Source organism: Anabrus simplex, chromosome 1 (assembly GCF_040414725.1).
Source record: "Anabrus simplex isolate iqAnaSimp1 chromosome 1, ASM4041472v1, whole genome shotgun sequence".
Classification (NCBI taxonomy): domain Eukaryota; kingdom Metazoa; phylum Arthropoda; class Insecta; order Orthoptera; family Tettigoniidae; genus Anabrus; species Anabrus simplex.
In genome coordinates this window covers 1,096,128,792-1,096,146,649 of record NC_090265.1, presented here as the reverse complement: position 1 = coordinate 1,096,146,649, position 17,858 = coordinate 1,096,128,792, and the positions used below count along the sequence as shown (strand labels likewise).

The 17,858-nt window shown below is 36.9% G+C and overlaps 1 protein-coding gene across 6 annotated transcripts in view; it reads right to left on the bottom strand.

Moving 5' to 3' along the window:
- The window catches only part of LOC136858040 (diacylglycerol kinase theta), a 559,022-nt gene that overhangs the window by 230,576 nt on the left and 310,588 nt on the right, over window positions 1–17,858 (bottom strand). For 4 of the 6 annotated variants that reach the window (XM_067137265.2, XM_067137270.2, XM_067137267.2 and 1 more), the window contains exon 5: window positions 13,225–13,396. In XM_067137265.2, the coding sequence (XP_066993366.2) occupies window positions 13,225–13,396 (172 nt within the window). The remainder of the gene's footprint in view (window positions 1–13,224; window positions 13,397–17,858) is intronic. The other 2 variants (XM_067137266.2, XM_067137271.2) reach the window with 1 other exon arrangement.

The following is a 17,858-nucleotide window of genomic DNA, read 5'->3' as shown; positions in this document are numbered from 1 at the left end:
TTAAATAGGTCCAATATGTGATTTCAGGCCAATAGTTCAACAGATTAAACAAAGAAAACTGGAAAATATCGAATTTAGCCTTAAAAATTCCACTGTTGGCTGTAAATCTGTGAAACTTTTAGGAGTATATTTAGGCAGTAAACTTTCCTGGGAAGCACAGTTAACTATTAAGATATCTAGAGTTCTTTTCTCCTACATAAATTAAAAACATGTATCAGTCATCATATGAATGTCACAGTATACTTTGCCTTTTTCCATTCCCACCTTCAGTATGACATTAGGCTCTGAGACAACTGTCCTGGTGCTAAACATTTTTTTTAATATCAAAAGAAAGAAAGCCCTGAAGATGGTTTTCCATGATTTCCCATTTTCACACGAGGCAAATGCTGGGGCTGTACCTTAATTAAGGCCACGGGCACTTTCTTCCCATTCCTAGGCCTTTCCTGTCCCATCATCACCATAAGACCTATCTGTGTTGGTCCGACGTAAAGCAAACAAAAAATCTTGAATCTCGTTAACTGCAACATTGTTTTTATATTCACATCTAATATATATGTTTAATACATATGTTTAATCTATTGATTTTACATGAACATTATTAAGGATAGCAACACCATTGTTGCTTAATTTAACACATGAAACTTCATCTTAATTCAATCTTAGTTCATTGTTCCTTGACATGTTTATTATACCTCTATATGATCCTACTGGAAATACTAGCCTAGATGCTCAATATGTTATTTTTAAGTTGAAGTTTTGACACCACTTCATTTTAACCTTAAATATCAAGATCTGAAGCTAACATATTGCCCATAACATTATGGACTCTATACTCAACCTTTTATAATCATTTAACTCCACTGATCAGAATTTTGTATGCATTTCCTTGTGACTTGTTTTAACTACATAATTCACCTTCATGTTTTAAACAACTTTATGTACTCAATTCTTAGATGTGTTTTAACCTGTTATTTAATTTGTTGAGCTGAAGATGATCAGATTCTTGATCGAAACTAGTACTAAGATGACAAGAACTTTGAATGAATACATGAGTTCATTTTAATTATCTCAATTCTGATTTATTGATTAGATGGATCTATAACTCATTTCTGTTAATAAATAAACCAATGTATTTATGACTTTGTACATTTACATACAAGGGTCACAAGAGTTGTATGAAGCAGTTTAATCCTCCACAGTTATGTCCATCATAGCAGACTCGGCAAACTTCATACCTTCCGAACAGCTTGTGTCACATGGACTTGAGGTTTTCTAGCGTGATTTAAGCAAACATCTCTATGATTTTTTGTCGAAGATCTTGTAAATCTATTGGTTAGACATGTGTTACTTTACATGATGTGTGGATTTTCTGTCTCCTGCAATGATTGCACTATATGCGTCCACAATGCTACTGATGTGAATGGTGGCTTTGTCTGCAAACTTGCACCGATTTAGCCACTGCTCATCTGCAGGCTCCCACTCACACATCACATTGCAACATGTGCACCTGGCTTTGTAATTCCTGTTGTTCATTGCAGGCAAACATCGTGGTGGTAGGGAAATATCTTGAGATGCTGCCAGACGATCCTCTGACTTGTGTTGAAAGGGATGTGTCTCTCAACTGTCAGTAGGCTCTTTGTCATGACCTGTCTGATGTCATATTCTTTGTTTCTGTTAATCAGTTGTATACCAGTGTAAGGCATGGAGAGATGATCATTTCATTACATCACGATATGAGGGTGAATGGTGACACCTGTACTGTACATTAAACAGTTGGTAAACATGTGGTAGTATCACAAGACTCACTGAGCAGATTGTTGTGGAGTGATCACCATGATGTGTGGATCATAGCAGGGAAACTGCCAGGCTGCCTGAACTATGTGTTTTCACATGGACATGGGAGAAACTTCACCTACTCAATCTCCATATTCTAGCAAGCTCCCCAAACTGGTTCTTTGTTTGAATGGTCAGCCCAGTGGCCTTTAGTTCAGAGGGCCCTAGGTTTGATTTCTGATTGGGTATTTGACTAAAGTACTGGGTGTTTAAGCTATCCCCAACATTCCTGCAACTCATACACCACACATAACACTATCCTCCACCACAAGGACAAACAGTTTTCTATACATGGCAGATGCTGCCCACGCTTGTCAGAGGACCTACCTAACAAGATATGCACCAGGCCAGCAGTAACCACACAAAATTATTATCAAAAGAAGATGCACCATGTAATCTCAAACATTTTAATTTTATGACATTCCAAATGTTATACATAAGCTTGAGGTTAGAAAGAGCAGGTGGCAATGATAGTAACAGAGCATCCATAATGAAATGACGAATGTCAGTATCAGGAATCTACATTTTGGATGAAATGGCTTGACAGATTTGGATGGTGGTGCCATGTGATGTAAATGGACCAAGAACATTTTGATAGGGGTTACTGGACTCACCTGTAATATGCAAGTGCAAAGAGATTTTATGGTAAGAGGTATAGAATGAGATAGGACTTCAGTGCTAACAGCAAATTAAATATTGTGGAGGCATTTAGATTACTTTTCATAGGACTGCTGACCAAACACCAAAAGGTATAACAGTCCAAACTGAAAATGCACTGTACTTTGTGTATTGAACAAATAACGTACACTTTATTCTATAAGGACTGTCAGAACAAGTCTTTATATAGCAAGATAATTATTTTGGCACACAAGATGCTTAACTACACAAGATGATGATGATGATGATGATGATGATGAGTATTATTCAGGTTCTGCCTTAAGAGATTGTATTTTCTACACAGTCTACCTGCTTGCCTGTAAATTATTGATCAAAAGTATTTATTTATTTATTTAAAGTAATGACATTACTGTTATAATAATTGTATCTGCTCAAGATTTATAATATTTCTGGTGAACAATGAAGCTCAGTGCTTCCAAAACAAATGGAATCATCAGCTAACCATTTTTTTTGGCTAGATACGGTATTTCATTTTAAGAGTCTCCAACATTTCTCAACACATAAGCTGAAAAGACAAGAAGATTTTTATCAGAATGAACAGCAGTTAGATGTCTTGAAGTTTTCAAAACAAAATATGTATAGGGACACTACCAAATGGAGAAAATATTTCATTGGGCTTGGATTTTGGCCAACACAAAACTAGGACTGTTAATTTCAGAATTCATCTACACATAAATTTGATATTTATATATTAATGGAAGGAATGTCCTGTCAACGGGTTATGCTGGTTGTGAATAGGCCTACATCAGTGTAAATGTTTGACTGGTGAAGAGGAAATTAGATATTATGTCCATTTGACAATCACTGCTATTTATAGTATGTTATACCCTATCTGTTTCTAATAGGTGTTCATTTTCACTCAATTAACAGAGCAAACAACTGAAAGTATGTTTAGAGTTGGAACTTATAACTGACAATAACTGCATATATTAATTGTTACATATCAGTAAAAAAATATTAAAAAACCAAACCCCATGGCGCAACAGCCCTGAAGGGCCATGGCCTATCAAGCAACCGCCGCTCAGTCCGAAGGCCTGCAGATTGCAAGGTGTCGTGTGGTCAGCACAATGGATCCTCTCGGCCGTTATTTTGGCTTTCTAGATCGGGGCCGCCATCTCACCATCACATAGCTCCTCAACTGTAATCACGTAGGCTGAGTGGACCTCGGACCAGCCCTCAAATGCAGGTGAAAATCCATGATCTGACCGGGAATTGAACCCAGAGCCTCCGGGTAAGAGGCAGGTATGCTACCCTTACACCACGGGGCCGGCCTATATATCAATAGTCAAGTCAGTATACCATGTCACTTTGAAATTGAAACCTTCCATTTTATTATGTCAGTCCACATCAGAACGAGATCTGCACAGCAAGGTAGCTGAGTTTGAGCCTTCCTATCAATACATGTTTCACTTTGCTACCATATGACCAGACAGCAGCAGAGGACCAAAATGGTATCCAACACGGAAGTGCATAAAGCAAAGGTGAAACTGAATTCCTCCATGAGAAAAAATGTGTATCCTGTGGCATTCATTGAGATTTGCTGAACACCAAACAGTGAATGCTAGCTCAGTAAGGTGGTAAGTCGCCTGTCACCCGGCAGCCCCGGGTTCGATTCCCGGCTGGGTCAGGGTTATTTGATTGTAAATGATTAATATCCCTGGCCTGGAGACTGGATGTTTGTGTCGTCCTTAACGTTCCTTTCCTCACATTCAACACTCTACACTTCCTCCATTCCAATTACACGCAGGTTCATATCACATGGTGCAAGTAGGAGCAAAAGATCTCTATAGGTCGACGCCCCGAACAAAAAAAGAAAGAAAAAAAGTGGTGAGTGGCACAATTCAGCAATGGCAACAGTACCCTTTCACGTAGCCATGCACAGCTGGGAAACCACAAAATGAAGAGCACCTCCATCAGCCCATCAACACAAATATGCAGAATTTGACCAGGGAACTGTGCATGAACGTGTTTCAGTGTGTTTGAAACAATTTTGGTAACTGAGTATTTAGCTTTCAAGACTATAATGAACTTCAAATAGACTTACAGCTTATTAGGTAGTAACTTTGACATAAACTACATGTTTGATACTTGACATGACCTACTAAGCTGAATGTCTTGGCAACATTGAACTATCACAAAATATGTAGTAGTTGTGACCCATGACTATTCACACAGGAACACAAATAACATTGAATGAAAGTCTGTCACAACCTACTGAACCAATAAAAGGCAGAAGATAACAGTTTCCTGGATTGCCTTGTTATGGTGATGGACACATAGTACCATTTTACTATAAGTTGGAGTAAAAAATATAGTCTATGGAATGGTGGTACTGTATATGAGTTCCTCATCAAAGAAAATGTTCAAAATTCAGCCCTGAGCCAGTAAAGTGATGTGATGTGTACTGTCTTTTGGAATAGAAAAGGTGTATTCCTTTGTATATGTATACAATATTATAATCATTTGCATTCCTCACACCTTGTAAGTATAGCTTAACTTTTATCTCACAACATTTTAAAATAAATCAATCAAACATGCAATATCAAATGTGTGCTATAACTATGAGCTGAGCCAAAATATGCACTCAAAGTCATCATATTGGTTTCATGGAACTGCAGGCCTTTGAAATGTGGATGAATTGAAGAGTGTTTCAAGATGCTATGGAGGTACTCCACTGAGTGGGGAAATCATACGAAGCCTTAACCCTCGCAAGCAGCCTATTTTGGTCACATCTTCCAAACAAATACAGCCTGATACAAGTGATCACAGAAGGCAAGACAGAAGGGAAATACGGACGTGGGTAGAGAAGACTATCCCGAACATGGAACCTCTGACAATAGTTCAACATCCTCGATACAGCAACTTGATAAGGGGAAACACAAAATATTTGGATAATTTTGTGTATGTGTGACCAATTTAGTGCTACAAATATTGGTGTTTGGTGTTTGTTGGTAGTATTTATGATCAGTGATACTTATTTAAATTTTACATTGACTAGTTCCATTGGTGAACAGTAGATTACGTATTCTTGGTTACGTAGTTAGGTTTATTCTGTTTCAATTTTGGGTTGGGGAAAGAAGAAATATAATTCCCTTTTTTAAATTTAAATATTGGTAGGTTTGTTGATAGAATACTTACAAAGGATATTATGGGAAGTTGTAACTTCTGCACATTTTATATTTGTGCAGTCAAGAGACATGGTATACTTAGCAACTCAAGAGCCAATCCACCAGTTCCACCTATCATGAAGGTAATAATTTGTTTAATTAAATAACAGAATACCCTTGTAAATTTTGTTTAAAGAAAGAAATTTGAGAGAATATGTGGTATTTCACTGATGAAATACTTAACAGTTGTTCTACTGTTGCTCTACCAATTGAGCTATGGTAGCCTAAGCCATCTTTGTTCTGTTGGAAAGGATCTAAGCTACAGGTCTGGCACTACTGCCATCACACTGTAGAGTGCGTTTAAGTCGCCCATTTAAGTCGTTGGTAGCAGCCGACACGAAATCGGGAGGTTGTGGGTTCGGATCCCACTGGTATCCGGTTGGCCATTTTTGTTCTGTACTTAACATCTCTTCAACTCGTACTAAATGTACGTAACACGATCTAATAGGTTGAAAGTCGGTTTCGATTACAATGCGGTCGTGAAAATTCAATATACATTAAATTATTATATGTTTAAACACAGTTTAGAATTATTGAAGTGCAGTTGTTATATTATAAATTATTGTGCTTACTTTATTATTGCATAATCTCCCTCGGTATTTTGATCTTACTAGATTTCTATTGTTTCAGTTAACCTGTTGTAATTAGAATAGGCTTCAGTGCAGCTTAGAATTGTACTGTAGTATCTTGCTTGCTTTTTCTGTTAACACATAGCAGTAGTAAAACAAAAACATATTCTGTCCATATATACATGTATTTAGTGTAACAACACATTTCTAGTATTTTATAATTAGGATATGTTTAAGTAGAATAATTTTAGTGTAATTACTTGATCAGTTAGTATCTTGATTGGATTATTGTTGTGAAAACTTTGTGCAGTATACAATATTTTCTTCCTCTCAAACATATACTTCTATTCATAAAATATGTTATTTTATTTCTGCTGATATTACCCTACATTATTTCACATTTCCTTGAAGAGAGAAAAGAATGGCTGAGGGAGGCAGGTGTAGGAGCTGTGGGAAGTGGGAATTAGGATAAGGGAAACTGAGTTTGGGGGAGATAATTAGGCTTGTAACAGAAGACAGGAATGATGGTAGGTCTCCCTAAATCAATGCACAGGGTATGGTAGGTAGGTTAGAGGGAGGGGAAAAGTTGAGGAAGGCAGGTGGGGTAATGTTATTAGGGCTAAGGGTTTTCCTCAGGGAGTGAGCCCACGAGAGGTACCGATGAGAAATTGGTATGAGTCACTACAGGTAGGAACAACAGAGGGAAGATGGAGACCAGCGAAGTGTTACATCTGAGCCCTAATTATTATTATATCACTATTAATTTTTTTTTATAAAAGGCCGGAATTTGAAATAATCATTTTTGCCAGCAGTATGTTATGTATTTGTTATTTTACAGTATACTGTACGAATTATCGAGGTTCTACTGTACATATTTGGCCTGGAGGCCAACAATGCAGTTCCATCAACATTAGGAGGCTTAAAAGAACATGACATTGAAGAAAAACCACCATGGCAGGATGAAGACACATACAGTTCCACACAACAAAAGTGCTCAGGTAGGCAAGTATGCCGTCTTCTACATATCTGCAGTGAATGTGTTAAATAACTATTTATAATAATAGAGATTTATTTCAGCCAATGGCCAGTAAATACATATACAAATAAATTAATTTTCTTCACTATATCTCACTAAAGATTTTGTTCGTTTCAAGCAGTCCTGTAGGTGATATCTCCCACATTGTTTACCACAAAGTTCACAAAAGCAGTGTTCATCCGGTGAGTGAAAGGACTTTATTTTACATATACGATTATGAAATCCATGCACAGCAAACCGAGTCACTGTGTGTCTAAGAGCATAGTTGGTTTGAGTCCATTCCTTATTTATCATTGTGTCGGTGCAATAAAATTCCTCCCAGATATTTGCCCTTTTCTCCTATCATTTAGGTGTTTTTCTGAAGCTTTGGTTGTTGGTAGATGCAATCAACTATTTATGTTACCTGTCAAATGCAGTATTCATGAAATTCCAAACAGTTTGAATGTCTCAAATTGTATTGGACACTTACTATTGTTTTTATTGCCTTTGTTTCCTTCACCCCCCCCCATTATCGCTTATTTTGGGTTGGGTGTCTTGACCATTCTCTTCCATCTTGTTCTATCTGTTGTATCTTCTTTGTTCAGTCCTTCAGCCAGCACGTCATTTTATAAAATGTCTCGCTATCTGATCCTTTACCTCTAGATCTGGTACCTCAGAATTCCTCAGACCATGCTGACTTGATTGGTGCATTCACCTCAGACAGCATTACCTCTCTCAGATTCTTTTCTCCAGTCCTGCCATCTTTCTGATATTGTTGCTTCTTCTCCTTTCCTTCAAAAGTTTCCCATCGCCCATCATAACATTCTCATTTCTGTCCTATCCAACAACCCCTCTTACTTCTTCCTCTAAGCCTATGTCTCTGCCCCATGCCCATTGGACATTAAATAAAGAAAACAGTATTTCCATATCTATAACATCTATAACCATGACTGAATGACTGAATGATCTTTGCTGTGGCTATATCCATGGAGGAATGCAATGCTCATGATTTGAACAAAGATTTTGCTCTTAAAATAAACTTTCAAAATATGACTTTGTGTTCGGGAGGTTGTGGGTACAGATCCCACTGGTGTCAGTTGGCCGTTTTTGTTCTGTACTCAACATCTCTTCAATATGTACTACAATATATGTACTGAACATGACCTCAATATGATGAAAGTTTATTTTGAGTACAATGCAGTCATGAAAATTCAATATTCATTTTGATCTCGGTTCTAAAAGGATGACCATTGTCAGAAGTTTGGAAAATTTGTCCAGTAAAGGAAAATGTGTCCAGGGAAAAGAGGACATATATGGTCACCCCATGATAATGATGATTTTAATGTTATGGATTCCACCATGTCATTTGCGAAAACCCAACATACCACAAACCATCAAACTCTGCAAGTGTACATTACGTGGACAGTTATGTGAACGATATCGAACGATATCACTTAGAATTCTGCAACAAGAGGACTAGATCAATCAGAGACTATGCGACCAATGGTGCAAGTGTTTAATTGCTATAACACCTTTCACTAATGTATGGCTATTTTGCTGCAATAAATGTTTTAATTTAATGTTATGTGTTCAATGTCCCTTGAACTTTTATAGTTAAGAGATGCCAGAGTATCAGAATTTTGCCCTGGAAAGTAGTTCTTTAACGAGCTATTAAATCTACTGAAGAAGGTCTCTCAGCCAGCTCTATCAGGGTCAGGCTGTAACCTTGAACACAAGAGCACCCTTCTCAGAGATCCTTTGATGTGGATATCAAGTTAATAATAAAGTTTTTAAGAATATATTTTTACACTGAAAAATGTGTACATACTTTTAGTTTATTCTATTTTATTTTTTGTCTTCAACAACCAATGAACATCATGTGTGTGGGAAGACTGTCTGCTAGTCTGAATCAGAGAGAGAGAGAGTGTGTGTGTGTGTGGGGGGGGGGGGGGGGTAGGTAATTGACTGTAACAAGGATTGGAAAGGAAGTGGCTGTAGCTTATGTGAGGTACCATTTTGACATTTGCCAGGGGTTAACAGGAAATAAAACTTCTAGGATGGTGAAGATGGGACTTTAACTACCACTCCTCTTCTGAACTGCTACATGTATTTGGTATCTTAATTTTCAAATAAAGGTAAAAGCAGTGTCCTTCAAAGTTATCCATTTTAATTGCAGTGGTTATATAAATAATAACATGACACATACCTGCCAGCTAGGTGCTGAAGACCGAAAAAAAGCTGCCTGCCATTAGGATTCTTTGGTATATAGGATGATGTTCTAGTAATCCAATCCATCAGAACTGTATTACCTAAATGCTTTATTCCACCCAGATGAAGAGCAAATAAAGAGCTTGAATCTTCCCCCTTCCTTCTATTCATTATAACAAGTGTTTGATTAATATTATCTGCATACAGATAGTGGTTAATGTATTGGTTCATTCCAGGGAAAAAGGGATACAGACTTTCTAACTTCCACTGAATATTACACCAATCTAGCCTGTTGTCATAAAGAGTACTTAGCATTTCAGTTTAAGGATACGATTGTTTATATCAGGGGAAGAGGTGGAGACATATTTTCTTCAGGATGTCTAATTCATCCTGTCACTTTATTCCCAGCAATGCATTTTAATCATTTATATACATCAGAGACAAAAGCTAGGAAGAAACAAAGAATAAAAATAATGACAGGTTAGTGTTGGTTGGGAGAATGGAAACAAGTTGGTCAGGAGTTGGGTAAAAATAGGTCAACAAGAACTGGAACTGGTAAAGAGAAAGCCCATTAATGAAGTTGATAGTAGTGCATGAGGATGTGAAGTTCGTCTTTGACCTTTTTTCTTCTTTCTTTTTTTTAAATTCCTGTTTCTCATGTCAGTTGCTCCTTCTATCATCTGTCATAGTGTTTTCTTTGAGCATGTTTCAATTTTCATGCTTTCTACTTTGATATAAATTAATACATTTAGTTATTTCCTATGTTGGCACAATCTTAGAAGTTCCCTCATTCAACAATTACCTGGGATCATTTTAAGTACCGGCAAATTATTCTACGATATCATGATTAAAATGACGGGCAACTCTTACGTGGCCGAGAAGATGAATTATGTTTATAGTATTTAAGAAAGGAAATATGTACCGGTACTTAAGAAGTACAATATGTTCCAAGCACAAGAGATCCAACTGGTCTTAGTGCAAGGTGATGTAGTGACGTCTCCCTAATAACCTAACTTAACCTCACCTAACCTAACTGAAAGATATGTCCCATGAAAATATATTCATTTGGAGGATGAAGCTACAAAGAACAGAAAGAAAATTAATAACATTCACCTGGCATGTCATGGAATCATGGAATATTGATAAACATTTCCAACAACAGTGTGCTTCAAAGTTAGTAATGGACAATTACAAGCCACAATGGCTTAGCATTTAAAGAAGTACTGGTAGAGCTCTTTACTGGGAGGTTCAAGGTTCAATATCTGTTGACAATAAAGATTTTTGTTTTGCCTTCTATATTAAGGTAGTTCCAACTCAGCTGCTGTGAAAATAAATGCTGGAGGGATTTTGTCTAATTAAATGCCAACTGATGTCCTCTGTACTGGAAGTCCAAGAAAATATGGAAGGCTACCCTATTGTTCCTTGCTCAGAAGGAAAACTTTCCTCTCTAACCTAATAAAAATGCACATACTGAAACGTATTCAATGTGAAATGCATTCCTCATTAATATACTATACACAGATTTCTATTTGGCAGTAACTCCCTGACACACAGCAAAAAAAATGCAACACATCACCAAAGAAGCTATGAAATTAAAAAAGTACCATAAAATAGACTTTCTTGTATATCTGCCATCAGTGCCATGATAACATGCCTTTATAGCAATAACAAACATCATATCATGCACGAGCAAACATTACTGGTGCATGCAGCAATAACAATATGAATACATCACCCTGAAAAAGTGCTTAATGACAAAGAAATATTTAGTAGTCTTGAAGAATAAGCACTCTCCCAGTCAAGTCACAGTAGTAAGAACTCTTATAATTAGGGGCAATGATATCCTAAAAGTTACCAAACCTCAGAGTGAACTTAATGATTCTTGGAAGATTAGTCAAAATGAACCATAATCATAATAAAAACTTAAAGTCCTTGTAAACAGCGCTGATGGCTTGATATACTTACGAAAATTAAAAACAGTCTATATCAACTCACATCAAAATGATTTATTTCATAACCAGTTTTTGGAATCTTATTTCCATCATCAGTGAATCATTAAAATTAAAATATTAAAATTTGTCTTGATTTTAAAAAGTAGAGGACAGTGTTGTGCTGTAATAAAGATATAAAAATGAATAAGACAAGCTGATATACGTTATATTTTAAAATCAAGATGACACAATTATGTCATATTAATATTTTAATTTTAATGATTCACTGATGATGAAACTAAGATTTTGATAACCAGTTATGAATTAAATCTCTTTAATGTGTGCTCCTGTAGACTGTTTTTAATTTTTGTAAGTGTATTTGTCAAGACGTCAAAAAGCAAGAGGTTTTGGAATTATTATCCCATGCTGTCAAAAGCCAGCCCCATGGTGTAGGGGTAGCATGCCTGCCTCTTACTCAGAGGCCCCGGGTTCAACACCCTGCCAGGTCAGGGATTTTTATCTGCATCTGAGGGCTGTTTCGAGGTCCACTCAGCCTACGTGATTATAATTGAGGAGCTATCTGATGGTGAGACGGCGGCCCTGGTCTAGAAAGCCAAGAATAACGGCCAAGAGGATCCATCGTACTGACCACACGACACCTCGTAATCTGCAGCCATTCGGGTTGAGCAGCTCCCACTTGGTAGGCTATGACCCTTCGGGGCTGTTGCACCATGGGTTTCTTTTTTCATGCTGTCAAAAATAAAAAAATAAAAATCCACCCTCCACCACCTCTCCTCAGCTTATTTCTGGGCCAGAAGTTCTCTGGTTCAATTTAGGCTTTGCTGGGAATTTAGATTGGATGCACTTCCAGATGATACATGACTTATCAAGTGAAAATTTTACCTGTAGTCAAAGCAAATTAAAATACTGTCATCTGGATATAACCAGCAGCTAAGCATGTCCCATTCATGTCAGACTGTCGAAAAGGAAAAAGAGAGAGGGAGAGAATTCATGAAATGTTTAAAATTTATATGCACTCTTTGTAAGACCTCGGAGGAGAGATTTTCGCATATTCTGAGAACTTGCAGAAAAGGAGAAATCCAGGATCTAATCCACATCAATGAGATCTTTTATACTAGATGAGCCGAGATCAGAAGATCGGTAGAGAAAAAGGAAGCTCAACCCTTCAAATTAAGTTATCAGCAAAAGCAGAAGAAGGGCCAAGAAGAGCATGAAAACGAAAGATTCCATATAACTTGCAAATCTAATACTTTTAGAGTCTTAGGAAAGTATGAGTTAATCAAGGAAGATTGAATACAAAATTCTGGAACAAGTAAGTGGATGCAACAGACTCAACTTAGGGTTACATGGTTACCAAACATCTCTCTAAAGATGAGAGAGTCCCTGGTGATCTCCTTTCCAGTTGCCTCTTACGATGGGCAAGGGTTACTATAGATATACTCAATGCCATCACCCACCGGTGGTATAAGTAGAGAAAAAAGAGGTTCAAGATGTTCAGAGTGTATGAAGAAGGCAATACGTAATAAATAAATATGATTAATCACACCTGTGTGACTAAATTACATATATTAAAAACTTTTCAGAAAGTAAAAGAATCAGTGAGTGGTACAGAATTTTATTTAGCTCATCTTAACAACTTCCTCAAATACTATGGAGAACATATACCTTCAGCTAGCTTCTGCTAACGTACTATACTTCCTTTCTACAGGTAATATCAGTGTTGATGACTGGGAGTTGACGTGCCTGTTCCTCAAAAGCTGCTGGGTTACACCATCTATTAGTGATCTGAATGGAACACTTACGGCATGAATACTCACGGGACATGGTCTCCTTACGGCGTACCTGGACCCCAATTATTGCCTCCATTGGCACTTCTGTACGTGGAATGCTCACTGCATGTGGGGGCAGATAGATGGGTTCCAGGTTGCCGAAAGTACAGTCCCCGGGGATATTCTTGTGGCACACAGCATGCGACTGAAACAGAAAACAGGCTGGGTGGAACACAAAGTAGTATATAAACACAGGTTTGGCTTGTACTCCCTGAAACAACAGATATTCAAAATAATGTCTTTTCTATCAGCGTATGTATTTAGCACCATTATGTACATTAAAAAAGAGAAATATTAATTATGGAGAGAATTCTTTTTTTTTTTAAATTGGTATCTATTCTTACAATACTAGGCACAAAAATCAGGTACATACTGAGTATTACAGAAAAACTTTCAAGGCAAAGGGTCCTGGGCCCAGTGTTCTCCCCAGAAATTTCCGTCAGCCAGGTGGCAGGAATGAGCATCCGGGTGGGGTAAACTACTTAAAAAATTAATATGATAACATTTCAATTTATTCCCCCTAGGCATTAATAATATCAGGCAGGTAAACATTAACTGTATAACTGAACTTAATGTTATCATAAATGTGACATAACAGAGTATTTTCAATTTCTAGTGTTCTACAGCTCATTCACAATCATATAACACCGGGGCTTACCACTCGGTTGCTGTGGAGTACCATACGGCTTTGAAACATCATGGAGAATCGAGTGCTCGCATGCAATTCCACGCTACTCCAGACATCGCTCACGCATGAAACTACATGACATGATAGTCAAGCTAAACTGATGCAATTATGCTGACAATAATAAAGATTTATCATTTAAATAAATCATTTTGCAGTATTTATGTTTTAATTTGGAACATCCATTGACACAAATATGAATTAATATTATGTAAACTAGCACATATCTAGGTTATATTAGCCGGGCGGTCTGTAAAAATGGCAGGGTGGTGCACCCATTATGAAGGTCCTAGGGAGAACACGGCCTGGGTTGATGACTTAGATGTTAAGCCGCTTTAAACAACAAGCAACAAAGATCCTTTATATTGTCACTTAGGAATGGAGACCTTGTATATGCAATCCTATCTACAGATACCTCGTAAGTACAAAATTAATATCTTAGCAGAAAATTATTTTTGTACTAATCAATATGATTATAATCAAATTTAATTCATAATTTGTAAAACTGGCACATTTCTCTCCTATTTTTAACCAGATAGGACAGTTTTCTCGTCCTCCTGTAAAATCAGGTTACTGTTACATATGACGTCTCCATTCTTAAGCGATGATATAATGGTTCTGAATATTTAAATAAGTATATACTGTCCAATTATAATTATTATAAATGAGATTCATATCTCCCTCTTTAAAACTAATTTGGCTCTTGGAAAATGTAATTTATTCCATAGATGAATTTGAGGAATACAAGCAGAGATATACGCAGAAAAAATTTAAAGACTGTTTATCTTATGGCACCAATAACCAATCGGTTATTTCACGGTATAAGTATACCAAGACCTTCAACCAATCAACAGCTGTCTTTTAGTTTATATCTCTTTCATTTTACCACATCTACGTGCACTTGCTTTCATGTATATTTATCAGAACAATACATCATTACAGCATACATTTTACCACAGAATGCACAATGAATAGGACATAACTGTGTTATTCTGATGATGACCATGATGACAACAACCAACATAATGGGAGACTATGACCCAAGAAGTTTACATGTAAAATTAAACAGTATATTTCCATGCTGAAAGTTTTGTTCTCTGCATAGGTTATGAGTACCAGTGTATTTGCTTTTTTTTATGTTCACACACTTTTATTATCATTACTTATATCATTTTATAGTTATTCACTAAATAGTCAAACTAAATACAACTTGAACTCCAGATTCTCTCTAGAAAAATTCTGGAGCTCTCGTTATATTACTACAGAAAAATCTAAAGAAGACTAGCTGTTACCTGCAGTTTTGCTCACGTGGATTTCAAGGAAACTTCCAGGAAAATGAAAGCAATTTTTAGTTCTGTAACATTTTCAGTTTTTGAGATGTAAGTACCCTCATAAAAATTTCTTTTCACTTCTTTTCAATCCCCCACCCCACTCCCCAAATGGATTTTCAAAAAACAAACAATTTGTGTACCTTTATTTTTAAAGGAGATTCCAAATACCAATTTTCATGTTTCTAACATCTTCAGTTTTTGAGATATAAGAATCTTCACAAAAATAATTCAATAATTTTCACTTCTTTTCATCCCCCTTAAGTGGATTTTCCAAAAACAAAAAATATACATTTATTTAATTTTAAAGGAGATTCCAAAAACCAATGTTTACGTCTGTAAGCTATTAAGTTTTTGAGATATAGATATACTCGTTTAAACAATTCATCCCTTTTCACCCCATTAGCAGTGGGATATCCAAGAATCCTCCCTTAGTGAGCATCTATACTGTAATATAAATGTATCCCCAAAAAATAATTTCTTTATGTCCAGAAGTTTACACTCAGCGATGGTCGGTCAGTCAGTCAGTCAATCAGTCAGGACATGTTATTTTATGCAATACATATGGATAATGGAAGTAATTTCTAAAATTTATCATTATTAGAAATTTTATAAAACTTGGGTAAACTATGTTCTATAGTGTATTTTGTTGTATTTCTCTTTGATTAAGTGAAGATGTATAAGATGTACTACTGCCCAATATTGACATGCAACAGAGACCTGGATCTGACAAAAAGACAGATGTATAAAATCCAGGCCGAAGAAATTAAATCTTTAAGAAGTATGATAGGAAAGACAAGAACAGAAGAATGTCAGGAAGGAAATCAGAATGGAGAAGCTTTGTCACAGAATGGAGAAAAAATCAACTTAGATGATTTGGACATGGAAGAATACTGAAACAGACAATGGAGGGCAAGATGGAGACCAAGACTAATCAAGAATAGTATAATTAGAAGAAACTTGGATTGGAACACACTTAAGAAGGAACAATGTTGCTGGTTGGACAGAGGAAGATGGAAGGGTGTTACAAACATCCCAATCCGGTGGGAGCTAGATGAGGGAAATTGACAACAATGACAACAATCGATTAAGCATATATATTTTATATACTATTTGTAAGTTCCAGAATGTAGGGATAACATATGTGCCTCTTACACAGAGATCTAGGGTTCATTTCCAGCACGTCCTAAGATAATGATCCTGGACTGAGGGCCTGGAACTGCCTCTTGAGACCAGCTGACAAACTGTGATGTGGTAGGCTGTGAAACCTGTCACGAAAGCAAGCAATATGACTGAGGATTATATCATGCTGACCATGTGGCACTCCAATATGTGTAGGCCACCTGGCTGGGCATCAATCATCTTGGTAGGCCAAGGCTCTTAATGGGCAGTTGGACCATGGAGGGAGTTTGTAAGTAACTTAAATATAAATACAGTAAAACCTGTACACAACGGAACTGCATGGTACCAAAAATGTTTTTGTTATGCACAGGTTTCCACTTAAATGGCATGTGGCTTCTGGAGAGGCCCAGTGCAGGTCTTTCAATATGACGCCCTCAGGTGACCTGCGCGTCGTGATGAGGATGAAATGATGATGAAGATGGCACATACACCTAGTTCCCGTGCCAAGAGAATTAACCAATTATGGTTAAAATCCCGACCCTACCGGGAATTGAACCCGGGACCCCTGTGACCAAAGGCCAGCATGCTAACCATTTAGCCATGGAGCCACACAGGTTTCCATTAAGAACAGGTAAATGTCATACAGAACAGGGTAAAATATATTCCCCTCGCCTATTGTGTACTGGAGTCCTTTAGAGTAGTTAAAGATGTCATCTTGTTCCTTTGCCACATTGTGGGCCTCTTCTGAGATGCAATAGACTGTTATACATACTATAGGCCTAATACTATTCATACTTGCACAAGATAGAGAAGTTACAGTACAGTACTGTACAGTACTTAAATTACTTACATATAATACTGGAATTATTTTTTAAATAATCAAGAAGTGATATCTGGACATGAGTTATATTGCACAACACACTCAATTTTCTGTCAAGATTCTAGTTTTTTCTGAATGCATCAAAGAAACTGAAATCACCTGAAGCTAGTGAAAACCATTCCAAGTCCCTCAAACACTGCACAGCTTTACAGTATGTTTTCACACTTGAATTTTCACAAATTTCTTCTGTTTCCAGGTCTTTGTTGTCATATTCCTGTTCCAGGTCTTTGTTGTCATCTTTCTGTTCCAGGTCTTCATTGTCATCTTCCTGATTCTCCTCATTTATTTCAGTTCCCTGGTGATTTTTCAATGAACTGACTCATGTCACATAAGTCAGCCTCTGTAGCAACATTCGCATCAATACTGGCATAGTCTTCTGCTTAGATGTTCGTGAAATTCACATGATTGAAGATAAGGTGTAAGTCACTTGGATCTCTAGGAGTGTTTTCATGGATTTCCTTATCAGTCACAGTCAACCCTGCCTTTCTAAAACAGGACTTAACAGTTTCTTTGGATAGTTGTTTAACAGCTTCTGCGATCCAAATTATAGCGTCCATCACAGAAATGGACTTGGCAAGTTCTGAAGCAGATG